General features: G+C 52.9%; 10 protein-coding genes across 10 annotated transcripts; 6 read left to right on the top strand and 4 right to left on the bottom strand.

The window, feature by feature from the left end:
- Positions 1 to 768: 768 nt before the first annotated feature.
- On the top strand, positions 769 to 1,468 carry MYCFIDRAFT_26297 (uncharacterized protein; the record flags this gene model as incomplete). Its single annotated transcript, XM_007921555.1, has 3 exons — positions 769 to 862; positions 938 to 1,240; positions 1,311 to 1,468. 3 exons carry the CDS (start codon positions 769 to 771, stop codon positions 1,466 to 1,468), a joined length of 555 nt encoding a protein of 184 aa, XP_007919746.1.
- A 383-nt stretch (positions 1,469 to 1,851) lies between these two features.
- On the bottom strand, positions 1,852 to 3,529 carry MYCFIDRAFT_48216 (uncharacterized protein). The gene is made up of 4 exons (XM_007921828.1): positions 3,439 to 3,529; positions 3,368 to 3,388; positions 3,223 to 3,314; positions 1,852 to 3,170 (listed from the first exon to the last, which is right to left on the bottom strand). The coding sequence occupies exons 1-4, from the start codon at positions 3,467 to 3,469 to the stop codon at positions 1,950 to 1,952; spliced, it is 1,365 nt and encodes a 454-aa protein (XP_007920019.1). The 5' UTR covers positions 3,470 to 3,529; the 3' UTR covers positions 1,852 to 1,949.
- A 151-nt stretch (positions 3,530 to 3,680) lies between these two features.
- Positions 3,681 to 4,953, top strand: MYCFIDRAFT_85909 (uncharacterized protein; the record flags this gene model as incomplete). Its single annotated transcript, XM_007922441.1, has 2 exons — positions 3,681 to 3,848; positions 3,958 to 4,953. Exons 1-2 carry the CDS (start codon positions 3,741 to 3,743, stop codon positions 4,951 to 4,953), a joined length of 1,104 nt encoding a protein of 367 aa, XP_007920632.1. The 5' UTR covers positions 3,681 to 3,740.
- Positions 4,954 to 9,865: 4,912 nt separating this feature from the next.
- On the top strand, positions 9,866 to 10,285 carry MYCFIDRAFT_101065 (uncharacterized protein; the record flags this gene model as incomplete). The annotated part of the gene is made up of 1 exon (XM_007923030.1): positions 9,866 to 10,285. A coding segment is annotated over one exon (420 nt), but the record flags the coding sequence as incomplete, so codon positions are not given.
- Positions 10,286 to 12,018: 1,733 nt separating this feature from the next.
- Positions 12,019 to 14,235, bottom strand: MYCFIDRAFT_169698 (uncharacterized protein; the record flags this gene model as incomplete). The annotated part of the gene is made up of 16 exons (XM_007923029.1): positions 12,019 to 12,092; positions 12,122 to 12,166; positions 12,208 to 12,224; positions 12,272 to 12,699; positions 12,736 to 12,952; positions 12,976 to 13,073; positions 13,097 to 13,160; positions 13,210 to 13,351; positions 13,378 to 13,516; positions 13,543 to 13,718; positions 13,742 to 13,792; positions 13,816 to 13,847; positions 13,874 to 14,000; positions 14,027 to 14,066; positions 14,106 to 14,155; positions 14,199 to 14,235. 16 exons carry the CDS (start codon positions 14,233 to 14,235, stop codon positions 12,019 to 12,021), a joined length of 1,737 nt encoding a protein of 578 aa, XP_007921220.1.
- Positions 14,236 to 16,309: 2,074 nt separating this feature from the next.
- On the top strand, positions 16,310 to 18,516 carry MYCFIDRAFT_85908 (uncharacterized protein; the record flags this gene model as incomplete). The annotated part of the gene is made up of 3 exons (XM_007922440.1): positions 16,310 to 16,326; positions 16,473 to 17,430; positions 17,483 to 18,516. 3 exons carry the CDS (start codon positions 16,310 to 16,312, stop codon positions 18,017 to 18,019), a joined length of 1,512 nt encoding a protein of 503 aa, XP_007920631.1. The 3' UTR covers positions 18,020 to 18,516.
- A 138-nt stretch (positions 18,517 to 18,654) lies between these two features.
- MYCFIDRAFT_184809 (uncharacterized protein) lies at positions 18,655 to 21,799 on the top strand (the record flags this gene model as incomplete). Its single annotated transcript, XM_007923028.1, has 6 exons — positions 18,655 to 18,728; positions 19,616 to 19,688; positions 19,740 to 19,805; positions 19,858 to 20,006; positions 20,061 to 20,186; positions 20,236 to 21,799. The coding sequence occupies 6 exons, from the start codon at positions 18,655 to 18,657 to the stop codon at positions 21,797 to 21,799; spliced, it is 2,052 nt and encodes a 683-aa protein (XP_007921219.1).
- Positions 21,800 to 21,919: 120 nt separating this feature from the next.
- Positions 21,920 to 22,991, bottom strand: MYCFIDRAFT_184808 (uncharacterized protein; the record flags this gene model as incomplete). The annotated part of the gene is made up of 4 exons (XM_007923027.1): positions 21,920 to 21,973; positions 22,086 to 22,205; positions 22,279 to 22,753; positions 22,954 to 22,991. 4 exons carry the CDS (start codon positions 22,989 to 22,991, stop codon positions 21,920 to 21,922), a joined length of 687 nt encoding a protein of 228 aa, XP_007921218.1.
- A 378-nt stretch (positions 22,992 to 23,369) lies between these two features.
- MYCFIDRAFT_209667 (uncharacterized protein) lies at positions 23,370 to 24,588 on the bottom strand. The gene has a single exon (XM_007923026.1). It carries the CDS (start codon positions 24,576 to 24,578, stop codon positions 23,805 to 23,807), a length of 774 nt encoding a protein of 257 aa, XP_007921217.1. The 5' UTR covers positions 24,579 to 24,588; the 3' UTR covers positions 23,370 to 23,804.
- A 31-nt stretch (positions 24,589 to 24,619) lies between these two features.
- Positions 24,620 to 25,360, top strand: MYCFIDRAFT_169692 (uncharacterized protein; the record flags this gene model as incomplete). The annotated part of the gene is made up of 2 exons (XM_007923025.1): positions 24,620 to 25,223; positions 25,251 to 25,360. The coding sequence occupies 2 exons, from the start codon at positions 24,620 to 24,622 to the stop codon at positions 25,358 to 25,360; spliced, it is 714 nt and encodes a 237-aa protein (XP_007921216.1).
- Between the last annotated feature and the right edge of the window lie 2,377 nt (positions 25,361 to 27,737).

Raw genomic sequence — 27,737 nt, 5'->3', positions numbered from 1 at the left:
AAGGTTAGTTCTACGTGAAGGTTGTGATGATTAAGGTCGATACTGTCCTCGTCCCGAGTCTGCTGTCATCATTCATGAAGGAGAAGGCGATGTTTGCTGCAGCTGGCTAGTGAGCAGAAGTGCAAAGATGAGGGCGTCCAGCATATGGTGAGTGGAAGGAAGAGAGGAGGTTCGATGTGTGAAATATCGATATGCCCCTGCAGATGAAACACGTCCTGCGTAGACTACTGCACACAGTACATGAGCGGCTAAAAAAAGGCTAGTTCTGGTGGCAGAAACGCAGGTGTAATGAAGCAGTCCTGGTAGCCTACTACTGCCGCTGCCGCCAGAGATTAATTTACAAGCAGCACCGAGGTCGCCCTGAATCATTGCAGAATCCTGACCGCGGGTTCTAGTTCGCAGGGAGGCCGCATACAAAACTGACGATTGGCCACTCAGACCGCTGCAAAGCCCAAGATAGAGCCACTACCTACCATTGAAGTTCTACGGAGCTGCACGCGACTGAAGCTCGATTTCCTGCGACATTGGCTCCTTTCGCCGCTCATATCGAATCGTTGCATCTCGCCGAAAGTCCAGCTACACCAGGAGTCAGATCGCCACGCACGCACGCACGCACGCACGCACGCACGCAGCATACAGCATACATACAGCATACAGCGCGTAGACTCTACAGCACGCCAGCCCCTGCTCGTCGCGTCAATCTGTGATCACTCTCCTCCGCGCGCTCGCGATCGCAACGAACCCGGAAACACCTCGACGACCGGCAACATGGGTCAGAAGATATCCAAGCTCATGAACCAGATCTTCGGATCGAAAGAAATGCGACTGTTGATGCTGGGACTCGATGCAGCAGGCAAGACAAGTATGTCACTGTCACGCCGCCAGCGCGCCAGACATACCATTTCATAAACACGCGTGCTAATGACTAGATGTGCAGCAATTCTCTATAAGCTCAAGCTCGATACCGATGTTACCACCATTCCGACGGTCGGCTTCAACGTCGAGACAGTGACCTACAAGAACACCAAGTTCAACGTGTGGGATGTGGGCGGCCAGGACAAGATTCGGCCACTGTGGAGGCATTACTTCTCCGGCACCCAGGGTCTGATCTTCGTGATTGACAGCAACGATCGTGATCGCATGGAAGAGGCGAGGAGCGAGTTGGCGAGGATAATACAAGACCGGGAAATGAAGGACGCTCTCTTGCTAGTGTTTGCAAACAAGCAAGATATTCCAGGAGGTGAGTGAGGCCGGAAGGCACTACTCCAGGAGAGGTGCAGTTGTGACCGAGTGAGACTGACACCACACAGCGATGAGACCGAAGGAGGTTTCGGACATGCTTGAGCTGCAGAGAATAGCGAAAGACCACACGTGGAAAGTTGAGCCCAGCTGCGCGACCACTGGAGAGGGCATCTTCGAGGGCCTCGCGTGGCTGAGCAGCAATGTCAAGCTCCCGGCGCAGAAGTGAGCACCATTGCACGCCGCACGACTCACGATTATTGAGACTGTTACCGAGGATCGACAGATGGCCGTAGGCCATTGGCACGAGAAGCCTCAAGGTCAAGGCCAAACACGAACAGACCAGCGACAGCAGAAGCTTTCTTCTTGCTTCCCAGGATACCCCCTATCCCGTCAGGCCTGGCGCAGACGGCACCTTTTGTATGCTTCTTCTATTGTCTTACTTTTTTTGTAATTGTATGAGAGCGATTGCATTGCGAGGCGCGAGACATCTTCCGTTCAAGCGTTCAAGCATTCTACCAGGGTCAGCACTGACTCGTTGATATCTTTCTGTCATATCGCTGGGAGAAGTCTTGTGTCAGCAACTAGATTGGCCAAAGATGTGTACTTTTTGACATGATTGTATGAGTATCGCGGATCTGATCTGAGATGCTCCAACAGACTCGTCTATCAACTTTTTTCCCATCCTCTGCCAAAAATAAACTCAACTGCTAGAGATTGCCATTGGAGCCATTGGACTGCGGCTCGTCCAGCTCACAGAAGGCCTTGAATGTGACAAGAGGCTCGCTGCCTGTGCTTTCCAGAACCAGCTCGGCGGTAGCGCCCACAAAGTAGACATAGCCCTCTTTGATCTCTTCGGTTTTTGGACCGACGCTGATCTTGCCGACACCCTTGGTGCAGATCACGATCGACGGTCCCCCAACGGCCTCGAATGTTGCTTTGCCTCTTTCCGCATTAATGTCAGTCTTCACCACGCTGAACTCTTCGATAGGGGGGTCGTAGAGTGTCGAGCTCGAGTTTGAGCTGTATGCGGTCGTGTTGAGCTTGACGTAGGCGTAGTCAACGGGACTCATCTTCTGCTCGCTGATTGGTGCGTACGAGTAGGTGAGCATAGTGGTCAAGGTGTCGACATCTTTGAATTTGGGCGTAAAGCCGGCGCGGACCACGTTGTCGCTAGACGCCATGCATTCGATGATATCACCCGAGAGGTAGGCATGAATGTCATCTGCCTTCAAGAACATGGCTTCGCCGACCTCAAGCTTCACGTAATTCAGGAAGAAGCTGACGAAGAGCCCGATGTCGTTGGGGAACTGGTCGTTGAGGCGGACCATGAGGTCGGCGAGCTCCTGACCATCGTTGGCAGGGCCACCGCTCCCAGCGAACTGTGCCCCTTCTGCTTGAGCTTGCTTGATCAATTCGGGCGCGGCCTTCTCAATATCCGCCGGTTTTGACAGCATGAGAGCTGTGAAGGCTGCCTGCAATGCCTTCTTGTTCTGCTGCGTCTTGGAGCTATCATTGGTAGTCTCTTGTCCCTTGGTCGTTTTCTCGAAGTTGGCTGCGGTGTCCTCGCCGACCAGCTGTCGGAGCGTAGGAACGCTCTGCAGGAAATGGGCAATCTGGTCTAGCGGTCTAAAACCACAGAGACCATCAAATGGAGTGACCGCAATCGTCATCTCCGGCTTGTGGTTGTCATCCGGATAGTGCTTTGGATCACGAGAATGGAGCTGCTCAGCCAGCTTCTTATTAGGATGTGCTTGGATTGAGAGCGCTTTGCTGATGCTGAGAACTTTGAACAGGAAGGGAAGCTTGTTCCCATATCGCTTCGAGATTGTCGGCGACAGCAAAGCCTGGTTGTCTTGCAGCAGGTCCAAAAGAGTGCGGCCGGTTGCAAGGTCTTTCGATGGGTTTGAAGGATGTGTACCCATCCATAGCTGCTGATATCAGGACACGACGCTCGTTCATTCTCGCTCGGTTTGGACTGACTTCGGCATATGGCTGATCTTGTTGAATCGAGAAGCCACTCGATGGTGTAGCTGAAGCAAAGCGAGCTGCGGCCGAGTCCTTCCCAATCTTGCCTGCATTGTGGGTTAACGCAGGTTTCCAACAGATGACTTGGTTGCCGACCGACCCCATTCGTAGCTGTTGCAGCCTGAAAGCGCATTAGCATAAGTTCGCAGCATGGGTCCTCCGTTCACTGACCGCATTGGAGACGAAGAAGAGGGACTTGCATCTTCGAAGTTGGAAAGCGCGGCGCGTTGAGGCTTGTTCTCGTCGCTGGAGAAGGGTTGCAGGCAGCTCTTGTATAATCGGCGCTGACTTTGGTTGTGCGAGAGAGGATTTCTGGGGCCAGATGCGCCACGTTGAAATCCAGCGCTCCAGGGTCCGTGTGGCTGTTTCAGGCTCCGAACAAACAAACGCAAACATCACATCAGCGCGGTTCTGCTCGGCATATCATATTCGATTAATCGAAGACCATCGATACACAAGACTCACAACACAACATGTCCGCGCGGAGTAGAGGCCGCGCAAATCCCAACCACGACGCAGATGAGGAGCGCCGGCTGTGGAAGGAGATTACCGACAGGGCGAAGGAGGTCGATGCTATGGTGGTAAGTGCATCGGATCTCGCATTGCTCGACCACACTGTCCATCTGTTCTCCTCGATCGCTCTTGTCTACAGCAGCTTTGAGCTCGTGCACACCTACTCACACTGCGCAGGCCAGGTCAAATGACATCGGCGAGGAGATCTTGCAAGCCGAGACGCAGCAGGCGGCTTTGATACACGCTGGGAAGTCGAGCGACGCAGCCCTCGATGAGAGACTGGAGAAGCTGTATCGCGAGAATGTCAAGATCTGTGAAGACGTAGCCCACATTATCGAGGGCAAGTCAATCGACATGAATCTTCTCGACAGTATCAACATCTTGGCAGGCCTGAGGGAAGCATCTGAGGAGTCTGCCGCAGCTGCCTTGCAGGCAAGTCAGGGACCACGCGCAGCTAGTGGAAAGTTGTCTCGAGGGCCCAAGAAGTCTGGAAGCAAGACTGCTTCAGCTGTTGCTGCCAGCACTGAAGATGCGGACGAAGTCTCCGCGGCACCTTCACCCAGGATCAGTCTTACCGCGAACAGGCTATCCGTCAAAGAGAAGACGTCTAGGTCCGGCAGTATTGCAACAACGCGAGAGGCGTCCGTCAAAGTTGAGGATGGTGCCGAGTCTGTTGCAAGCAGCGCAGATGGTGTATCGACAGCAACCGCATCCAACAAGCCCTCGGCTCACAGTCGACCTTCTAACCGTCTCGTCTTGAGGCAAGGAGAAATTGTATTCTGTCGCCACGATGCCAAGAACGTGGATCCCAAGAATCCCCCCGAAGGTGAGGGCATTCTTTGCCGTGTTACCAACGTCATCGGAGAGGGAAAACAGAGGCGCTACGAAGTCCAGGATGCCGACACGCAAGGAGAGCCTCCACCTCCGCAGCGTGCCTCCGTTTCCCAGCTCATCCAGATACCCGGAAACAACAAGGGTCTAAACGATCTGCCAAGTAGGAAACAGGTGCTTGCACAGTATCCGGACACCACAACTTTCTACAAAGCCGAAGTTATTGAACCCTGGAGGGCCAAAGATCTTGCAAATGAGAAGGGCGAGATGGTCAAGCTCAATTTCCAAGACGATGAAGCGCCACGGGAAGTTGAGCGACGCTTCGTTCTTACTGAGAAGTGAAGCCAAAAATGAAGCATCGACATTCGCAGCGCGATTCCATCAATCACGGCCGGCTGAACAAGCACGAATCCGGCGTGGTCGAACCCTAGTCTTATCAGGACTATATCTCCCAAGCAACCACTCGAGGGGCACGTGCTACTGTGTACATAGCTACTGAGCCTGTCGGCACACAGTCGCAAGTTGAGGTGGCCTGGAAGTTGAGTAATTAGAGCACTTGGATCCAAGGTGGGAAGGAGCAGTGGATGGATAAGCAAGAGAGACACAGCCTTGGAAGAGCGCAACTCTGTGCCTTCCACAGACATGTAAGTCTCCTTCCTGCCGTTTCGCGATCATCTCTACCAAGTTCGAGTCAACTCGAGGCACCTCTGTAAAGAGAACCTTGGCCCTGGCATATTTAGCAGACATCAGAAAGCAGCAATTACGTATCAGACACAAATTTCGGCATGAATCAAGCTGTATTTGATCCTGGTTCGGACTCATCTTTTCAATACCGCAGCAAACCTCCCGAGCCAACACAAGCGCTCAAGCCGATCGAAGCACGAAAGGGATTTGGATCTCTCAGATTGCTCATGTCGAATCTACCTGCTGCGGTGCTCAGTGAGATAAAGTCTGGAGGCAGTCCCAAGTCACTGTCACCCGATCATCGCAGAGGGGACGCCGTGAACAGCTGTCGAAAAATGTGAGTACTGTGTACTGTGGTCGGGCGAGTCTTACATGTTGTCTCATCAAGCACCAGACCTTTCTCCGAGAACGAAGATTCACCACATTGCGAGATCAACGCGGTGAAGACGAGATCATGGAGCCCAAGCCGCAGCACCATTCGAAAGCTATCCGACGACTATAAACAATACGACGGTTGTCAACCTCATCTTAGCACGACTGAACAAAGTGAATGCGAAACCGATCCCTTCATGAGCTGGGTAGATGTGATGTCTACCAGAGCGAAGGTTGAGCCCCCGAGCGAGACATTACCGCCGGAACGCAATGAAGACGAGCCCACAACAAAAGTCCTACATGGGCATTCGGATAGTCCGGACGGCAAGAGAAACACCCGCTCCCTTCTGGGGCTCTGGCTCGACTTGGTCGGTGAAGACTTAATGCCGTGTCCAGATTCGCCAGTAAACGAACTCCACTCATACGCGCCGCTAACAAGTTCGGAATGTCGAACCCCAACGTAGAACGTTACCAAAGAGACTCGAAGTGCCCGAAGAGCGAGAGCGGATCTCTCGCTACAGGACAGTTTCGCACATCACCTCGCTGCCGCAAGGGATGATTCGTCAATGTCTATTCACGATGGCCAAAAATCTCGTGATGACCAAGTGCGGGAATCTCGCGACCCTGTTGGCGGATCTGAGATGACAGATGGAGCACATACGGAAATCGCAGTTTGGACATTTGCGGCGCCTGAGGAGCCGGATCCACTTCCATTCCTGTTTGGGTTACCAGCGAGGTTTCCCACCTGCTGCCACAACATCAAAACTGGTCGACTGCCAACCCGTCCGCCTTCTGGTTTGCATCCGGACGACTTGTTCTCCGACGCTCCACAAGACATTTATAATCAGAACTATTGCAATGCTTTGCAGGAAGCATATCATTCGATGGGAATGCTTCCATCGTCAGACCGAACGACACCTACCTCTTTCAGACTTCGCTCAGGCATTGCCTCAGTGCCCAAGTCAGATAAACCTGCAGTTGGCAAGGTCCTGTGGAATTGGGGCTTGCGAGGTCACTATCACAGCATCTTCGGCGAAAGCATTGTCGGAAGCACCACAGACACTTCGGCCTGTGACAGCAAAGGACCAGAGATAGGTTTGTCGAGGCGTAGATCATCGATTGATGGTATTGGAGTGTTGCCTCCAGCATCGCATCTCGACTTTGAGGTAGTTGCACCGGCGAGTCTACCTTTCCTGAATGCATGCTGATGAGTTTACAGACTGCTCGACCTCCAACACCACCGAGGCCCAAGAGACCATCAGTATCTGCTGCAGGCAAGTCGTGTGACCGCGTGAAGTCTTCAGCAACTTCTCCTCAAGAATTCGACAACGTTGGCAGTATTGGATCTCAATTTGATGGATCCGAGACACTTCCCAAGCCGAAGTCCATTCACTTCGGTGGGGTCGATGCAGTCTCCAGTCGGCCTGCGGGCTCATCCAAGACCGCCTATGATGAGGATATGAACTTAAAGACAAATCTGTCTCCAGAAATCCAGCAATCGACAGATCTACGCCAAAGCACTACTGGCTACGATGTCTCTGACGCTATCAAACAGATCCAGAGAATGATCGGAATTGCCAAGGACATACCGAGTAGACGGAGCACAGCCAGTGATTCGCAGTCTCCTTCAACTACAGAAGGTCATATAGTGGAGTCTCAAGCATCCAAGCATCTAGGTATACCTCGTTCAAGCAAGCAGAAACGTTCGGAATCCTCGCAGGGGCCAGACAATGGCACAAGCTCCCCTGATTCTACGAAGAGTAGCATCTCGTTTGGCCTGGATGGCTCTTCAAAAGACTGGAGGCCTCATAGTGCGAAATCGACACCAAGCGTGGGATTGAACATCCCGGCCAAGGGAGCTCTTCCAAGCAGTATGAAGGGCTCTCCACAGAAATCCGACTTCGCTCAGAGCCTGAAAGAAGTCAAGGAGTCCCTCAAGATGACGCCACTCGCCAAACCAGGAGAAAGTGTTGACCAGGCCATTCAGCGAGTTTCCAGTCTGAGCAGACCAGCAAGACCATCGGCTGAGGAACTTGACAAAGCAGAATATGGAAATGGAACGAGGAAAGACTCATTGGGTATGTTTTCAGCGGTCTCTCATACAGCCAGTCGTGCTTCGGCTGATCGGCGAGCAGAAGCATTGCAGCAAGAAGCTGCAGAGCCGTTGCCGGCAGCTGCAGACGCCACCAGCCGACCAGAAAATGTATCACCAGCAGAGCAAAGATTGGAGGAGGCAGCCGAAGAGGTAGAAGGAGGCAGCGAGAGGCCAGCGACTAGACATCGAAGAAGCAACGCCATCACTCTGAATGAGGCCGAGCAGCAGCAGTGTAAATCTTGACCTTGCCAACCGTCATGCATCTCATTCACAGAACCACAAACGTTACACAGCAACGCTCCGAAAGCTCACCCTTCAACTCCACCCCACCGTTCAAATTCTGACTTTCCCTTTCGACATAGCATAATTTGCTGACAGAATTCCATCGCTCAGTGCACGAGCGCCTCGACCAATCTCGAACAGTATCACGTCCAGAGTCAGAGTCAGATTCCAAAGAGTCAATGTCGCCGCCATCGTCGCCGCCGCGGCCAGTCCCTAGAAGGCCCTCGGGTCCTAGAAGTCCACGGGTGCAGTCAACGAGGCCGTCTGCTGCGGCTGCCGCACGAATCGCCGTTCTGGCGCAGAGTCGTGCAGCAAGATCGGAGAGTGCAGCATCAAGATCTGGGCAGGATAAGCAGCTGACCAGAAGCCACAGCGTCAGCCCATCCGTCCCACGCACCAACGCATCGAGCGGCGCCAGCATCAGCGCACGCCAGCGATCGAAGGCGCCAGCGGATGATGAAGAGGAGATGAGCGACGACCCAAGAATCCAGAACTACGCTCAGTACTCGCGCAACGTGATGAGCGGCAATCCCGCCTTCTACAGCAAGCCGCTGTTCCGTGCCTTTCCAGCTCCGACGACGAAGCTGAGCGACATCCAAAAGAATCTGAACGAGTTTGGTATGTGAAGTTCGCGAGCGGCTTTCAAGGCTCACATGCTGACCACATTGACTCCAGATGAGCACGACCTCGGAGCAGCTGCCCAGAGTGGGCGTACCTTTCGCACGCGCATGCTGGACGAGATGCAGGCGAGTCTAAGAGCTAGCATCGCCAGACACAGACCGCCTCCTGGCGCATACAAGATTTACTCTCCATCGGGAAACAGCTATTTCTGGGCCACAGAGGAGGGTCAGCGCATCGGTGGCCAACTGCAAGCAGCAGAAGAAGCAGGTAAGTTACGTGTGAAGCGCGAGCGCGCATGTGAAAGTTGATGCCTGAGTCATCAAAATTCGGGCCCCGCAAAACTGGAACTGACTTCGACCTCTCACAGCTCGTCAACGCGAACGTCAACGCGCAAGCACGACCGACACCCAACACCACAACGCCGCATCATCGTCTCGAAGCTCCTCACAAGACTCCGTTCGCACCTCATATCGTGTCGGTGCCGGCGAGAAAGTGCCAGAGTCAGCATACCGGCGGTCCAGTTTCAGCCAAGATTCCGAGCAAGAGCAGGAAGGTGACGGACAGGGAGAGGGAGAGAGCGCAGTCGCGGACGCAGACGAGGACGGTGCAGTGTCGAACGCCGCTCCACCATTGTCACTGCCCACTCGCAGTCGCCCACTCCCGCCACCACCACCACCAGCAGCGGACTCCGACTGATTGCACAAGCACAACCCGCATCAACACATCGACAGCTTCATCATGGCCAACCAGAACGGCCTCGGCGCACAGAATGCTGCAATGTACTCAGGCATGAATGGCAACGTCATGCCACCAGCAGGTCACTACAGCGACATGCAGACACTCATGCAGAACATGGAATCGCTCTCAGGCTGGCTGGAGCAGAACAGACAGGAATGGTCGCACGTGCAGGAGGGCCTAGCACGCGTTGAGCGATTGCAAGTATGCCTTCCACCAACCGGCTGCCACTACGCTCAATCACTGGAAAAACATTGCTCATTGCTGTTTCAGGGTAGATTAGCGCAACAAGGCCAGCTGCCGCTTCTCAATGGTGATACCCAGCGTATGTCTCCACTTCCGCGTTGATATTCCGTGACCCTGTGATGCCGCTCCTTTCAGTGACTCCTTCGTAGCCATCTGGCTGTCGTTTCGGCCAGATCTATGTACTAACGCCGTGCAGCAGTCGAAGAGCCAGCACAGCCTACTGTTTCGCAATTGCATACAGCTCTGGCCAATGCCAATTCCCGCATCGCTTCTCTCGAGCGTTCATACCAGGAGCAATTCCGCCTACAGCAAATGTACGAGGAAACTCTTCAAGATACCACGGCACGCATCCGACAGTACTGCTTCGAGCAGCAGAACCATATCATCGCCCTGCATCAGCATTATACCCAGCTTCTGTCGCAGAGTAGGAGCGAGACAGTCGAGGCACAGCTGACTCACCAGGCATGGCAGGCTGGCTTGCAGAGGTTGAGTGAGGGCGTGAGAGCGGCAATGAAGGCCAGAGACGATGAGGGCATGCCTTACAAGAAGCGCATTGCCGCGTTGAAGGAGGAAAACAGAGTTTTGCGACAGAAAGTGGGATGGGAGCCGCTGATGGACAGTGATGAAGAGGAAAGTGTCGAAGGAGAAGAGGAGCGTGGACGTCCGGCTACTGGTCTCCCTGCGCAGGCTCAGCAAGGCACTTGAAGGAAAACTGCAACTGGCAACTTCGACAGCATTTTCTCACTCTGTGATCGAAGGGTGCTCAACAGAGCACAACACCATCAAGCGCTCACGAACAGCAGGACTGGGTATCGAATCTCGTATGTCAGCACTGTCAATCGCAACTCGTCGTCCAAGTCATTGGCGCCATTCGCATAGGACAACCGTGCACCCTGTGGGAATCACCGGCATAGTACGTGGGTCTTGTTGACTTCCATGTGAAGAGCTCGCACATCATGAGAGCACATCCGAGGGACTAGGACTGGCACCATTCAAAGGACTGTGGTGAAGGTTACAGAGACATGGGCGGAGGATCTCCGCGATTCCCAGATCTTTCTCGTACGACAGAATCGGTTTCAGCAACATTAGAGCACAAATGAATCGACACGTAGCCAAGGTATCGTAGGAGAAAGAACTCAATGATACTCATGCACGGGATGCTCAAGGTTACGTCCAGATGCAATACTTCCATCTCTTGTCACATGAATCTTCTTCACAATGCTACTGCTGGCCTCCGGACCTACACGTCTTCCCCGACCGGCCTCTTGTTTATTGGAGTTCTTGCACTGACTCCGACGACTCGAGTCGATGTGTATCGGTTGCTCTTGGATGGTCTATGCTCGCGGTGAAACAGCAAGCCCTGTCGTACATTCCAACATGAGAAATTCATTAGAGTCTGTCCCTGTGCTGCTCTTTTTGTACTGTGACCCTCAGTCAGATCTGCTGCAGATGGCTATCCAACGAAAGGTACCATCTCGTCGGTCACCAACCACCCACAGGTATACAGTATGTGAGCACGGGTTGGCTTTCCCTTTCCGTCGTGTCTCTCTAGGTCAGACACTTGCCATTTGCTGGCTCGGATGTTCGGCTGTGTATGCCTAACAAACTCATCATCCTCGGTCAATAATAATTGAAGAGCCTCACAGATGATCCGGACACTCGAGCGATAACGTGGTCGTCCATTGACTCCATGAGGCTTAGTGCCTCGTGACAGGCAAACGCCTGCAGCATCAGGGTGCTGGGTCTGTCCTATAAACTTAAACTGCACGCCTCCCATCTCGCAGCAACCCTAGTCGTTGGGCATGAATTCGATGTGAGCGCAAATGATCCGGATGCTTGTGGAAGTCTCGTGTTCATCTCAGAGGGGTTTCTCAGGCGATGCTGGTGGCTTCACACACTTGACACTCACCAGGAGCATTATTAAAATGTTACCGGCAGTGGGCAGGAAATTTGAAACGCATCACAGTAGATGGTGTGTGTTCCATGCGAACTAGGTATTGTTATTAGGCCCAACAAATCTCTCTCTGGAAACGCGAGCGAGCGAGCACGAGTCTGCTCCACGAGTTCTGCTGGCAAGATGCGTCATCATCCGTCAATCGGAATCTGGTGATCGATGCGGGCATGTTGCTTGATGGTTTGAACCAGGGTATGGTGGTCAGAGAGTCAGCGATTCACGAATCACGATACAACCAACAAATTCGTTCGGCGCCAGTTCATCTCAATGACCGAGAAAGCTCGTGCGCAAATTTATGAGTGGCGCGTCGGCATTCATTGCGATATCCTTATCTGAGATACCAGGTACCGTATCGATTGAGGTAGAAATGCAGAAAATAGATCGCGGAGGAGACAAGGTATCGTGCCGGATGCAAAGCCTACTTGCACAAATGGGACTTGTCGTCGGGTAGCGGTGAAGGTACCTTGTACTTGTGCTCAGCGGCGCAGCAGACTGTTTTCAAACGTCTTCAACCTACGAACTCGCCGGATCAAATGCAACGCAATCTCTGATGCATCTGATCTGAACTCATCTCACACGTCTCGTTCCTCGAGGCGATATAGTTTACTCCTTCCTGCGGCGATACTCGATGCATTGACCGATTGTTATTATTAGCGTTGCTGCCAACTCACCAGCACAGGCAAGGGCCAGGTACCCAGCAGGATTCTGAATCCGAATTTCTGAGCAGTGTCCGATACGGGAGGTGTGTCCGGGGTGTGTAGCCCACTAGGTGGGTGGTCGGAGATGGCCACGTTTTTTGAGTCACTTCCTGCCAAAGTCTGTTGATCTCCGGGAAGTCACATTTATCCAAGGCCCTGGCGCCAAGGTAACACTGTGTGGCCAGCTGATGATGAGAAAATTGAGAAATCTGCTTTGATAGACGAGGGTTTGTCAATGTACCGATAATGCCAACATCTCGGTGGAGCTGTGCTGTGCGGGTAGATTGGTTCGCAGGCGCTGCGAGTGACCCGACAGTACAGTACGGTTGCAGAAAGACTTTGTGATTGGGCCTGACGCACCGCGGACGAGTGCCTTGAGCGGATCGAATCTTGTTCGATTCCTAGATCTGGTTGCGTTGCGGGGCGCAGCCGCGAACAGCGGTCTCCATGCTCATTATTGCTGATGTTTGGCCGAGGGCGCCGACGCTCTGTGAGTCCCGAAGTCCCAGCAACGAGGTCTTGCCGTGTATGGTACAGTGTTCTGGGAGAATTACGGGGACACGCTCTCGAGGTGGACACGTGTTCATGGAGGCGACATCAGCGACCACTGTTAAGGGCTCGCTCATCGACATGTCATAAATGGTACAGTAAATTCTATGAACCGGCGTTATGCCAACCGGCGAGCCGATCTTGGGAACACATGCTTGGGCCAGGAAGAGTTTTCATGGCCGGCCTCCTCCCATGCACATGTCAGAACCGGGATGGCGGAAGTTGCCTGCGACTGTGCAGGCTCGACACGCCAATAATCAGGGAGAGATTGCGGGATAGGATGCATGATGATGAGCCGCGAGCGATGTCACGACTCACGTCGTCGCGTAAAAGCTACAGTACATGTGCAAGAGCGTCGACACGAAAAGGCAAGGCCTGCTCCAGCGAGCCCGAGTGCGATGGCTCGAGGCTTGCTTGCTGCTCGTGCAGCAGTCAAGCGGCAAGTGCATTCATTATCTCGGATGCCATCTAGCGCGATATGGCGGACATTTGACGTGCGCTCATCTCATCATCTCAGGGTTTGACGACACGACCAACGACTTCACGCCGCACGGCTCGCTTGCAGTAGTCCGTAGATGCCAGATGGCGCCCAGCCGAACCAACCCAACCTACTAGCTGCCACGAGACTGGCGTTTTCAACCATGGCACCGGTTGAAACGGAGCCAGCCTCTGTCTCATCATCCGACAGGTAGCACAGTTGTTGGATGAGCAGCAGGGCAGGGCAGGGCATGAGCCTTGAGGCGAAGCAACAGTTGACAAGGGACGGGGCGGCGAGAAGTGCTTAGTGTGGTGCGGTTCAGAGATCCCCGCTTCGATGCGATGACAGCGGGTGAGTGCGTGTTGAGGCCATACTGCCGTTTGGCCTGTCTATCTGATCACACGTGTTTCCATCACTCTCGTACAACACTACTGCATGCGCGCGGTGGAGACACGAAGCCGCTCTGACTGGACGCCGCTGCATGTGTGACGACTTTCCGCCTCGAGATCTTCATTCTTTTCGCTTTGCCCTGTCCTGGCTGCCTGCACGCACTCCGGCAGTTGGTAATCAGAGAGTCGATCAAGGCTTGGAGAGGCCGCCTCAACACAGCTGCTGCGGCTCTGTAGCACCAGTGGCACTGCACTCTCCCATCTCTGCTCAGGTCAGGGTTCGAGGCTAGTCAGCAATTTGTTTGGGTCGACGTTTAGCCATCGTTCCCCAGCCCGCATACAGGTGCAGTATCTTCGACAGTCACAATGCCTTGATTCAGCCTAGGTGCACCGGTGCGATGGCAGGGCAGTCACGGTGCACGGAAGGAGTCATCTTGGCGTCTGACGCCTTCTCAGAACGAGATTGCCGTACATCGCTTGCCACTAGGCAGCACGCTTGGATCAAGATTGAGTGAGTTCATAGGCGCGATCCTAGAGGCAGCGAGTCCAATGCAAGTCTATCGTCGAGATCAGTGGGTCTCGGAGGAAGGATTGGCTTGGCTGAAGCTTCCGACACGCACGGCACCGCTAGCTACGGATGGATTGTGCACGAATACTGTACAAGCATGTAGCAGCAGCAGCAGCAGCAGCAGCAGCAGACGCGAGGGCGAGGGCATATCATATGCACAGTATGCATCAGGATAGTGTAGAGGGGGTTGCTGTGCCTGGCGCGTTTGCGCGGTTGACAGCAATGCATGCCATGGATCCCTGCCCCTGCTGCGTTTTCTCCTTCGGCGTGGTCGTGGTCGATTGACTGGATCTGAGATCGGCCAGCATCACTAGCGTCACCAGGGACCTTGCCAGCCCGGCGCGCGCAGCCCGCAGCCCGCACGCTTGACTCGGGAACAGCGACGTGCATAAACCGGTTGCAAGCATGTCTCTGGCCAAAGCCGCGCAGCGCGGCAGCATCATCACATGCTGGAAAGCGCCCTGAATCGCCGGCATGGCAAGTGAGTGGCTCTGCCGGGGCACACTGTCGTTGGGCAGCAGCGAATCTATCAACTGGTGATGGCCATCGGAAAGCAGAGACGCAGCAGCGGCAGAACAGCGGCGTGCAGCATCTGACATCGCGATCTCGCCGATCGTCAACGGCGTCTGGCGGTCCGTGGCGGCTGTCTTCGGCGCAGAAGAGGTGAGAGGTGTGTGTGTGTGTGTGTGTGTGTGTGTGTGTGTGTGTGTGTGGACAACCGCTGCACGCACGCTGGCAGCACAGCACAGTACAGCACAGCACAACACAGCGCATCGTAGTGCAGTAGTGAATGAGCAAGATGGGCGATGGGCGATGGGCGATGGGTGGGCTGCGGCGAACTGCCAGGCCGATTCGCTCGTTGCTCGCATCCGTTGCACACCCTGCCGTGTTACGACTCTCTGCTGCTGCTGCTGCTGCTGCACGCCTACCATAGCACTCGCTGCCCGCGTACGGTAGAGCTGGATGACGAGTTCATGGAGGCTCCGCTGGGCAGGGCATGGAGGCATACCCAGACCTACTTGTATGTACAGCACCATAGTGGCAGTCCTGGTCGTGTCGTGTCGTGTCTAATACAGCAGAGACTTGCTCCAGTACCCGGTATGCAGTCTATGCACTCATCATCACGCTCTGCGCCATGCCTGTGGCCCTGGCCCTGGTCCTGGCCCTGGCCTGTGGACGCTGTCGACCACGCCAGTCAAACCCTGGTCCTTGTCTGTGGGTCGATCGAAGATGCTTCCTCTTCCGTGCTGGCGCTCCCCTCTCGACTCGCTGCTAGTTCTCCTGCTGTTGCTGTAGTCTGTCATCCTCCTCGTCGCGACATCACCTGCTGACTACGCACTCCCGCACACGCACACGCCGGCCGCCCGCAGAAACTGCCACTGCTCCTGCCACTGCCACTGCCACTGCCACTGCGTGCTGCGAACATTGGTTTCATCTGGCGACTACCACTGCCACTAACCTCCATACCGCACCGCACCGCACCGCATCCCACCGCACTTCACCACTGCCACTCACTGTATCCTGCTCGAATACCGCGCATTCACACCCACCGCACCCGCACCCGCACCCGCGCCGCACGACCTGCACACCCATACATACCACCCATTTATTAGCGTGTCTGCGCCTGTGCACTCCTTCGGCTCATTCTGCCTGTGACAGCCGCTTGATCTCGCGGCCACCACATCCATATACTACCCACCCACCTACACGCCCATCCACATACTGCTCTCTGCTCCCTCCCGCCCGCCCGGACCTCATTGCTCTCTCTTCGACAGCGCCATCCTGAGCAGCGACATAGCGAAATCTCGGCGACCGGCCTGACCCCTGTCGCACATCCTTCAATAATAACAACATCGCTGGCGTTGCGACGCTGCCAAACCAGATCTATCCTGGCCCATCTCGCGCCGCGATCTCCGCAGCATTGAAGCCGAAAATCCTGGCTGCCATCGGTGGCCATATTGTTCCTCTTACACATTACATCTTCCGTACATAGTCGCTAGTCGACACCGCTACCCTTCACCACCACCATGGACACCCAACGACGGTATTTTCCTGCCCTTCCCTTTTGCATATGCACTTGCCTTGCACTTCCTCTCCCTTCTCCGACCACCATTGAGTGCAGCCAGACATGTCACTGACCCGGCTTCCTTTCAGACCTCAGCTTCCAGCCATTAGCTACCTTGCCGACAGCGACAAACCCAAGCGGGAAGACGACGTCTACCAGAATCGAACCTCTGGCACTGGCACTGGCACTGGCACTGGCACTGGCACGCTGCAAAGTTTGTCTGCGAGTGCTGGCGCGAGCCCGACCTATCGCTATCCTCAAGGTGCTCCAGCGCCTTATGGTCATGCTCATAGCGTGGCGCCGACAAACACCTGGCCCAGCACCCCTGTGGGTGTCCATACACCACCTGAGTCACGTCGGACGAGTGATAATGAAAAAGGGAGTGCCAAACAGAGGCAATCGCTGCCTTCCATTTCAGAAGCGCTTGGGATAGATCGCCAAACATCTACTGCTGCAGATCCTCCACCACCTCTGCAACCAACGCATCTCACGCAGACCCAAGCCACTACCCCAAGCTCGCCGTCTCCTGCTACTAGACGGTCGTTTCCCATGGAACCGCCGCAGGGTCCGCAACCACCGTACTCCACTACCAGCAGTTCATTTTCCCAGTACTCGCATTATCGCTCACCAGAATCACAACAACCTGCATACCCGCCGCCATCGGAAAACTCACGCCCTACCCCAGCAGCATACCCTCCAGTAACGGAATCGAAGCCGCCTTTACAGCTCCAGACATCTCAGCCGACAAGTCGTCCACCTCCATCAACAACATTTGCCAGACCCGCTGAACCATCACCTGCGTACGAGCAACCAAATTCCACTTCGACTGGGCCTATGGGTCCTCCATCAAGCTTTCCGTACGGCTACACACCATATCCTCCGCGCTATGCCAACCCAACGCCTCCCTCAAGCACCGCTTCTGGGCCAATTTATCAACCTTCAGTCTACAGCGCTCCTCAGGCTGCTCAGACCACCTGGAAGACTGCAGATCGTTCGGACGAACGAGCACAGGCTCCAGCCAGTTATGGAGATAGTGTCAAACGTCATCTTGATTTCTACGACTTGGAAGCGGCACTCAATGAGGTAGGTTGTTCTTTGACTCGACGCTCGAATCAAGCTCACTGATCACTCGCAGATCGCCGCGACCAGCGGAATACTAAGTGACTTTTCACGTCGTTACGGCGACCGAATGCACCAGACGCAGAGGTCAGGTGCCACGCTCAAAACACTTCCAGGCATTGTGGAAGTGGATGATATGATCAACAAATCGCGTGTGGCTCATGATTCACTCATGAAGATTCGAGACGTCATTATCCAGCAGCAAGCTGCATACGAACAACAGGCTGCGGATCAGCGGCAACAACACAAAGCCTTTGATCCGCACCTATCTCAACCAGAACACCACGAGCAGCAAGCCGACGACGGCAAGACCGGAGGATTTGGAGGCGTCGACACGAAAAAACGCAGAGGGCGCGCAGCACCACCCGGACGCTGTCACAGCTGTAACCGCGCCGAAACGCCGGAATGGCGGCGTGGACCGGACGGCGCAAGGACTCTCTGCAATGCCTGCGGCCTGCACTACGCCAAGTTGACACGCAAAAACAATGGAACCAACAAAACCACCAACGTTGGCAGCTCGAATCTGCGACCAAAAGAAAATATGGCGCAGTAGAAGAAGACTTGATCTGCACATGTGCAATCAAGATCAACCCTTTCTGAGCATTTGCTCTTTGCTTTGCTTTCTTAGCACTGTGTTGCTGATGCTTTTTGCTTGCCTTTCAGCGATACCCCTGCTATTCGGCCTTTTCAGAGGTTCAATTGCGGTACCTTCGAGCGAATACATCGCACGGATGACGAAAACTTGCACAGCGTTATGAGACGCTACGAATTGTACAGGGCCTGACACACGATGGTTCAAGGAGAGGCCGGGTGGCTGGCAGGATGTGTTCTGTTTGTTTTTTCTCCTGCAAAGTTTGTCACTTGTCTGTTCAGCCTTTTAGCGTTGTCTTCACTTTTCGTCTTTCTTCCTGCCTACGGGCCCTTGAGAGCTCGGTAGCATTGCATGGACCGGAGTAAATGGAGAGGAAGATTCGCCCAGGATGGGATTTGCCGATGGGCTGTCACGATGGGAACGCAGTGCGCTGCGAAGGAGTGACGTGTAATTTCATGCGCGTGCAGAAGTTGTACATAGACTGAAAGCGAGAGCCATCACGCATGAACGTTGGCCGGCAACTCTTCAGTCCTGAAGGTCGCACTTGATAGCAATGTACGACGTCAACCCGTCGCCAGGGATGTGACGATCCGACAATGATTGGCACCGATGTCTCCAACGCTGCAGTGGCCCGCTGTGACAGGTTGGTCACACTGGGCCGGGCGAACTCGTAAGTGCGATCAAACATGCCCAATGGACGCTGAAGCCCAACCCAGCGATCTGTGGCCGGGCAAGATGCAGATTGCAACAAATAGCGAACATGTGTCTCCATGCCCGTGCAACGGTGGCAGGCAGGTACGAGCTGTCAAAGCAGTCGCTTGCCGCGCATCAGAGATCGGAGTGAGACGGGGGACGGCAGGTTTTGAAGGTGCCACTGAATATTCTCATGCAGCGCTTTCTTGCGTGCCACCACCACGATTGATCACTTTGATGATGACTGCTGGCTGTTGTTGAGCAGAAGCCCGTTGTGTGACTGCGCACACCCCAACGAAACAAACCCCGCGAGTCACGCCGTATAAGCGTGGGTGAAGTGAAGAAGTGAGGTCAAGCTGGGCGGAAACTCGCCGAAAGCTTGCTTGGTCATTGCTCTTCTAGTTCTACTGCCCAGTGACGGCTCGAGGGCAACCAGTGATCGCTGTAGCCCATTCTTTGACCTACGATTATCACATGCATAGCGTCACTGTCGAGGGCCCGAATCACGCCGCCGACCTGGAGCACCACAACAGCAGCACGAGCGACCTCGACACATCGCCGGCGAAGACTTGAAGCCCCCCACCTCGAGACGTAAAATTTGGATGGATTGAGGCAATGTCGTGATAGGCAGTGGCATACGCACGGAAGGCCGCGCGAGACTATAAGCACGGCTGGCAGGGAAGAGCAGGCGCCCAGCTTTACGACATCTGCAGCTTAAAGTCTGCATACATGCGATTGCTCCTGCAGTAGCACAACTTGAAGCGCTATCCCAGAGCGGCTGTTGCAAAGCCTGTGCGGGATGGGTCTCCTGTAGGCAATCGTGCTTCCGCGACTCGGCAGACTCAACTGCTGATCGGTTTACAGTGCAGTAGGTACACCACTCGATTGGCCTGAGGCCAAGAAGGTCGCAGGTCATGTACGCCAGTGGGGCATCGAGGTGAGGCTCACGTTCTTTCTGGTCCTGGCAGGTATTCTAAACGTCCAACAGCAACTACTGGCAATCTGGAACCGAGCCAAAGGCAAGGAGCGAGATGCATTGCTGTGGGGAGACGAGGTATGGTAAGCACTTTCAGACTGCTGACGTTGACCTCGCTGAGTTCCGCCAGATCGAGTATCTCGTCGTCTCCTTCGACGACGAGCAGAGGAAGGTCAAGCTTTCCTTGCGCCAGGCCGATATCCTCGAGGCCCTCGCAAATGATGAAGAGTTGCTCAGACAAGGTGGCGGTGTGCCCGACCTGGCCAAGCGCGAGGTGAAGTAAGTTGGACATTGTCTTGCAATGAATGCCTGGACTTTTCTGACCCGGGTCAGGACCGCATGGCCAGCACCGACATTTCATCCTGAGTTCGGACGATTCATGCTCGAGGCAACGCCCGGGAAACCCTGGAGCATTAATTTCAAAGACCTACTAGATGTCGAGACAGACATGAAGTGGAGGTAAGTGTGGTCTGCGATATGGTGAAACATTTCACTGACGCATTTCAAGACGAAAGATTGCGAAAGACCACATCTACAGCCACGAGTATCCAATCACCCTAACAACTTTCCCACTCCTTGGCGACAGAAAATCAATAACGCCATACTATCCACCGTCTGGGCCAAAGCTTCGATCACAATTTGTGCCAGACGAGATCGCAAATCCTCACATACGATTCCCTACTTTGGCTGCCAACATCCGATGGAGGCGCGGCAGGAAGGTGGAGTTGAATGTGCCGGTCTTTGTCGATGAGAACACACCACGGCCTTTCAAAGATCCGACAGTGGACTATGACCTACATAATTGGCCAGAGGATGACGACGTTCGAAATGGAGCCGCCAAGACTGATTGTGTCTACATGGATGCGATGGCATTTGGTATGGGCTCTTGCTGCCTGCAAATTACTTTCCAGGCAAAAAGCATTTCTGAAGGACGGACAATGTACGACCAATTATCACCGCTTGGGCCGATCTTGCTGGCACTCACTGCTGCAACGCCGCTATACAAAGGTTTCTTGGTTGATAGCGATGTGAGATGGAATCAAATCAGTCGTGCCGTCGACGATCGTACTCCGGAAGAATTGGGCGAGAAACCGCTGAAGAACGATCGTTGGCGGATACCAAAATCACGCTATGCCAGTAACAGCACATACATTGCACAGGATCCTCGTCTCCGGCCAGAGTACCTAGACCCGGACCTTGTCGTTGATGAGCAGCTCAAAGCGCGTCTGACTGAGGGTGGTATGGACGATCTGCTCGCAACTCATTTTGCGCATCTGTTCATTCGCGACCCGATCGTCGTTTTCTCCGAGGACCTCAAGGAGTTGGATCTTGACAAAGCTGATCACTTTGAGAACCTCCAAAGCACGAATTGGCAGCATATGCGATTCAAACCACCACCACCGGGAAGTGACATTGGCTGGCGAGTTGAGGTGCGGCCGATGGAGATACAAATCACCGATTTTGAGAACGCAGCCTTTTCGGTCTTTGTCGTTCTGATCACGCGAGCCATGCTGAGTTTCGATCTGAACTTCTACTTGCCGATACCGCGAACAACTCAGAATATGGAGACCGCCCACAACCGGGACGCAGTACTCAACGAAAAATTTTATTTCCGGAAAGATCCTCTTCCTCGACGGCATTCTAGAACAAATGTCACCACTCCATCGGAGCCAAATACACCGCAGCCAAGCCGGCCGCAAAGCCCTGGACCCGTTGAGGACGAATATGAACTCATGACAGTAGACGAGATCATCAATGGACAACGGGATGGCGGGTTCCCTGGTCTGATCCCTCTGGTGGAATCGTACCTCGATAGCATCAATGTCGATGTTGAAACGAGGTGCGAGCTTGCCAAATATCTGGCGCTGATTCGCGGAAGGGCAAGTGGCAAATTGTGGACTGCCGCTAAATGGATACGGCATTTCGTAAGGGAGCATCCAGAATACAAGAAAGACAGTGCTGTGCCAGAGAGTGTGGTTTACGACCTGGTCAAGGCTGCGGAGCGAGTTACGGTACACGAAGGAAGGGACGGCTTTGCGCTGGAAATGCTTGGGCAGTGTCGTGAACGGTGAGACATTCTCTTGTCTAGTTTCTAGACACGTGCCCAAGCCTTCAATGGAGTGATTGTGGATACTCAAATCGATGTTCAATATCTGACAACGAGTTCAAGGACTCAAGAAATGATGGTCGAACTAGGCCTGCGAGAAGCTTTGAATGTACTCTTCGAACTCGTCCATGTTTCTGGTCTGGAGCGAGGAAAGACGGTCAGCACCAATCCTCGGAGATGGAGGTTGTCAACACGACTACTAGGTCTCTTACCTGGATGTAGATTACTCCTGGACCTGTAAATCGGCAGACTAAGCCTTCTCCAGTCTTCATCGACGACATGGCTCCTCCACCAGCCTTCTCAATCTTATAGTCACAGCTCCACGCGACCAAATGCCCGTTATCGACAATATGCTGTTCACCAGATTGTAGCTACGCATTGCATTCGTCAGCAGGATCAGCAGAAAAGAAAGGAACGGAACAAGACTCAAGGTAAATCTCTCACATCAAGACGATCCACAGCCCCAAAACTCGTCAACCACAGCAATCCCTGCCCTCCAATGCGATACACGAACAAATCCTCCCCAGAAAACATCGCTTTCCCAATCCCCTGCGATTTCGACTCTTTCGTCACGTCCGGCGTGCACGCCAGGAATACATCCTTCCCAATCGTCCAGTTCTTGCTGGAGTCGACGTGCACGGTGATGATATCACCAAACAACATCGGGGCCAGAGCGACGCGACCGTGGCCGACGTACGTCGATTCGCTCATCTCTCCGCCCGTGAAGAGTTTTTTCATGCTGAATTTTGTTTTTCCGGACAGTTGCACCGTTGAGGCCATGTGGATCATGGCGCCGGTTCGGGAGCGTACGCTTCCGCCTTGTTGCAGCTCGATGTTGAGTACTGCGTTTGTGTCGCGGTGCTGGATCGAGTAGTTGCCTCCGTTGAATGAGCCGTGGTCGGATTGTCCTGATGGAGCACTATTTGGTGGTGGTGGAGGGTATTGCTGTGCTGGTGGAGCTCCATTTGGGAAAGGTGGTGGAGGAGGATATGGTTGCTGGCCATATTGAGGTGCTGGAGCTATCATGTGTCAATTAAACGTGTTCGCTCGGCCGGGAGGAAATACCAATGCTGCATACGAGGTTGACCGTACTGAGGTTGTTGATACTGCTGCTGCTGCTGCTGGTAATTTTGATCGTAGCCCTGCTGGTAAGACATGGTTGCGAAAAAATGTGCTTTTTTCTGATCTCAAAGTTACGGGCCTAAGAAATGCTGCGGAAATCGACGTGAGTAAAGAGCAGAACTCCGAGGAGCATTAAGTAGTAAGGTAGTTAAGACGCGTGGCCGATGCCTTCCTCCGTGGTGTCACTGGTGTGAACACATCTCCGAATGGAAGCTTATTGCCTCTTTCGGCGTAGGGCCTCCAACGTATGGTCGGCGCGCACGGTAAAACGTGGCGGTGCGACCGAGGAGCTGCCTCTAGGCTTAGTGTCCTGCGCCTTTCTCCTATGAATGCGGATTAGTCATGAGGTGTTGCATCAGTCCACTTGACTTGGGTAGCTGAGGCCTCACTTGGCAGAAGTCAGAAGGCGCACTGGTTGAAAAAAGGGGCTCGTGAACATTGATGGCCACAAGATGCCAGCTCATGCGGAGCATACATGATCCTCGATTAGCTATGATGCTCGGCCGCTTAAATTTTTTTCCATTCTGAGGCCCATTATTTATGGTCCTGATCGTTTGGCCAGCGTTTAGTGCCTTGCTTCGTACCCTCCGCGCTGGCTTTTCATCCTAGATGGACAATCCAAATGTGATCCTAGAACAGCTAGATAGCTTCTCCCAATTCGCGTGTTTTCTGTTGAGATGTGAGACTCGCCGCGTCGTCCAAGATTTATGTGAGCTGCCAAATCAGGTGGTTGACGCAGGCACAATTACGCTCGAAGGCGATCGTTGCCTGAGCGGAAAAGACGTACGAGGAGGATCCAATTCTCTTTCCAAAACATTTGACCAGTCCTACCAATCGCGACAACTGCATTACATGACCACGCATATCTTGATCCCGCAACACTTGATATCATTGGCTTGCTCCGACTCCTGGACGTGCATCTGCTGTTGTGGAGCGCCTGGATATCCCCCTTGGACAGCATTGGAGTAATTCATTTGCTGCTGGTAGCCATACTGAGGAGTGGTACCCATAGGGTATGCAGTCTCGTAGTGTGGTTGGCCATAGTTTTGATGTTGAGGTTGATGCGCGTAGTCGTAGTCTGGCCTCTGCTGGCCGCCCTTGAGATCGATGTAGATGCGTCCAGCGTTGGGCTCCGTGTGATACTCTAGATTCAACTCGCGACAGACCTGCTCAACACGCGGCTTGATCTTCTGGATGTGACCAGGACTGTGATTTCCCTTGCCGACAATAACGTGCAAGTGAGCCTGGCCCGTCTGTTGCGCATATCTGATTCTCTGCTCGAGTATTTCTTCGGCCTCTTCTACGAATTGACCGTGGAGGTCAATAGTGTCGCCGTCCACCTTGCCTACTGCATTATTCTCGCGAAAGATGAATTCCGAGGCCTGCTTGTTGTATTCGTCGGCTTTGGCAGCATGCTGCTTGCTCTTTTGGCTGGCTTCGTGCGCGCCAGCTCCGTCTCCACGTTCGTACGCTTGTCTGGCCTCGGCGGCATAATGCTGATGCTGTGCTTGCTCTTTGCGCGCTAGGTCGCGTAGACGATCGTATTCCTGTTCGGCATTGCTGGAAGGACCGTGGTTGAAGGCGCTTCCACCTAAACTCTGATGCTGATAGTGGGAAGACATAGACTAAAAGTGAACGAAGATAGATGCAAGAAGCATAATCAATGGCATGGCATAGTAAGCTTGGAAGTGATGTGGAAGTTGGCGGGGCTGGAGCAAAACGCAATCATAACTATCTTGGCATGAACAGGCTGCCTGAAGAGCTCCTCACTGTTATGTATATATCGACAGATGTGACCACGAATCCACCAAGACTCTGCCCCTGGTCGAGAGCCGATTTGAGGCAGCAAGCACTCCACTCGTCTTCGAGGACTTCTACATGGGCGTATTCGGGTACACCAGGAGCGTGTTGCTTTGGAAAGATGCTGCTCAAATTCTCGAAGAATTATTCACTGGCTCTGAAGGAGTTGGAGCTTCGTGATATGCGCATCCATGGCATTCACCAGGCCGTCGAAGAGATTCTGAAAGTTTTGCAGCTACGGCATGTCTATTTGGGGTGTCTATGGGATGAATCGCCATTTGGACACATCTTGCCCATTCTATCAAGAGGTACAGTCTGGGAAGATGTATTTGAGCATAGTGTCAGGAGCTATCTCCTACGAAAGCTACCGAATATGCCAACACTTGCTTGCGACGGTGTACATGACTCGGACGTGCTGACCATCAGCTCAGGCGACGCTCGCTCGTCGGATGGAGATGATGACAGCAGTGAGCGATGTCAATGTGCGATCCTAGAGCAAGACGGAGAGGCTCGTGATGAGCTGAGCATTGAGAAAGGCAAGCCTCGCCTTCTTAACCTTGGATTGCAAATTCTGCTGGGTACGATGTACGATACCCCAACTTGAATGTCTGATGGCAGACTGATGCTCGATCGGCCTAGCAGATAAGAGTGAAGGTTTATATTCTGACATGCAAAAGGGTCGGGATCCGGGGGTCGGGGTCCACACCACCATTGTTAGCAATTCTAGACAATGCTGTCTATAGTATTTCTTCAACCAAACCATACCTCTATATCGTCGAAAATAGCCAAATTTTAGTAGTATAGCTATAACTAAGGTATTGTTATTGTCTATTATCTCGCTCTTATTAACCGACTAAATACGCTATACCTACCCTTACTATATACAATAACAACCTAATTTAATACTGCCTCGACGATAGCTAGTCCTTCGAGGAGGTATCTAAGCTCTTGCTATTAGATAGCCGAGGGTCTCGTATAGCGATTTATATATAAATAAAAAGATAGAAGAAGTTAGATACTATTATACTAAAGAAGGGTAGTCGACTACGTATAATTACGCTAACTATACGCGATTTAGTAATAGTAATAATGCTAGAACAGCCGTCGTTATAGTATAAGGAAATATAGTATTACCTACTAAATAAGTACTTAGAATAGATTAGTTATAGTACTATCTAGCGGTTATTAGTAAGCGAGTAGTTTACTTACAAATTGTAGGCGCGTACTACTAAGTAACGAGATCTAGTCGTAAGAGCTATATTCGAGGCCTAAATATAGCGATTTAGTATAGATATATTTATCTATATAGACGAGAGTTATATAAGCGACCGAGTAGCCTATCGAAGGCGTAGATAGGCTCTAATAGGTATACTAGCGCGCGATGTAAAGCACCTATACTATGCCGAGCGCTTCTCGTTATTGTTAGGGCTAAAGAGGCTATACGTAATTAGTATGTAGTTAGGCCGAGTAAAGCCGGGGTCTCGGTGCCTTAGGCAGGGCTTAGCGCTTAGCGTTAGGCTAACTTGCCTGCCTTCCTCCCTCTCCTTTTAGATCTCTATCGAATACTATACTAATTTACCTATACCCTATCTACCTGCTAATATAACCCTTCTTATATAGTATTCGATCTACCCTTTAAGGGTAGTAGCTAGATAGTCCTTATTTTAAGCTTTTAGCGGTATAGCTACGAAAACTATCGATTTAACTATATTGCGCCTGAAGAACGGGACCTATACGTACTATTCTATCGAAACAACCGTACTAATTATTAAGCAAGGCCTTCTATACGGCCTATTATACTAAGTTAAGCATACTAAGCCGATATCTACTAATTCCGCTATATCCGTATCTTAGGGGCTAATAATACATTATTAGTATCGTCCCTTATAATAGCCAGTTTATTACGAAACAACAACCGTGCTACCGCTAGCAGCGCTAGCAATAACAACGCTAGTAGCACAGTGCCTACCGAAGTGCCTACTAAGGCTCCTACTAGAGTGCCTCCTACTAAAGTACCTCCTACTAAAGGGCCTACTGCTAAGCCCGCTATAAGAACCTAAGCAAGTGAAGTCTCCTGTCCTGCCTTAGCAAGCCTATGTAACAATTATATAATGTTATTACGTATAGTACGATGCAGCCGCGCTAGCGATAAGCTTGCTTAGCGTATACGCGTAATGCTCGATCACTCGTACGGATATACTCGGTAGCTAGTACGGCAGATATGCTATCTGTGCTAGGCCTAGTTAATAGTAGTCGCTTTGCCCTATTCTGAGAAAGGCACGGTTTAGTTCTACTTTCTACTACGGCGATTAGTAGAGGGTGTTCTATACGTTGCTATATACCTATTTTCTTATAGTTCTAAACCGTCTACCCTTCGTAGCGGCCTATAGAACCCCGAAAGATAAACGTAAGCGATCCGAACGCGCCGGGCGCGGGAAACGCGTAGAATAATGCATTAGGAGCGCCTACAGCATTAGAAAACGACGCGGCGACACAATAAAACGAAGCCGAACATTAGGCGCGCCGAGAAGCGACCCGCCTATAGCTCGAACGATTTCTAGCTAAGCAAGAAGTACTTAGGCTAGAAGTCTAGGCTTAAGAAGCTAAGCGAGAGAATACGCGTCTTTATACCCTTAGGGACGCAGGCGATGCGCTAGCTCCGAGCAGCGGTACCGCTAGCGAGGGTCCTACGAGGACCCTACCCCTAGGCGACGACGAGGACGAGGACGAGGAAGAATTAGCTAACGAGTCGATTTAGAGGCCTAAATCTTAGAGAGCTGAATCTGTCTCGTATCGACTACCTCTTTCCGGAAGTGCGCTAAGCGTAGCTACTATGCCTAGTATAAGCTACGTAGTCGCTAGTCTTACGGCTATCAAGCCTCGCCTAAAGGAACCTAAGCCCTTTAAAGGCGATACGATTAAGGAGTCGAGGCGATTCCTTAGAGAACTTTCTATTACCTTTGTACTATCCGGAGCTACCT

The sequence above is a fragment of the Pseudocercospora fijiensis genome (genome assembly GCF_000340215.1).
Source record: "Pseudocercospora fijiensis CIRAD86 unplaced genomic scaffold MYCFIscaffold_1, whole genome shotgun sequence".
NCBI lineage: Eukaryota > Fungi > Ascomycota > Dothideomycetes > Mycosphaerellales > Mycosphaerellaceae > Pseudocercospora > Pseudocercospora fijiensis.
This window is presented reverse-complemented; position numbering and strand designations above follow the sequence as displayed.

Excerpts from the sequence above, each read along its gene's own strand:
- MYCFIDRAFT_209667 (XM_007923026.1), bottom strand. The coding sequence starts at position 24,578 with ATGTCTTCCCACTATCAGCATCAGAGTTTAGGTGGAAGCGCCTTCAAC.
- MYCFIDRAFT_48216 (XM_007921828.1), bottom strand. The coding sequence starts at position 3,469 with ATGCAAGTCCCTCTTCTTCGTCTCCAATGCG. Across the intron at positions 3,389-3,438 it reads TCTTCTTCGTCTCCAATGCG|GCTGCAACAGCTACGAATGG; the intron begins GTCAGTGAACGG and ends ATGCGCTTTCAG. Across the intron at positions 3,315-3,367 it reads CTGCAACAGCTACGAATGGG|GCAAGATTGGGAAGGACTCG; the intron begins GTCGGTCGGCAA and ends CCCACAATGCAG.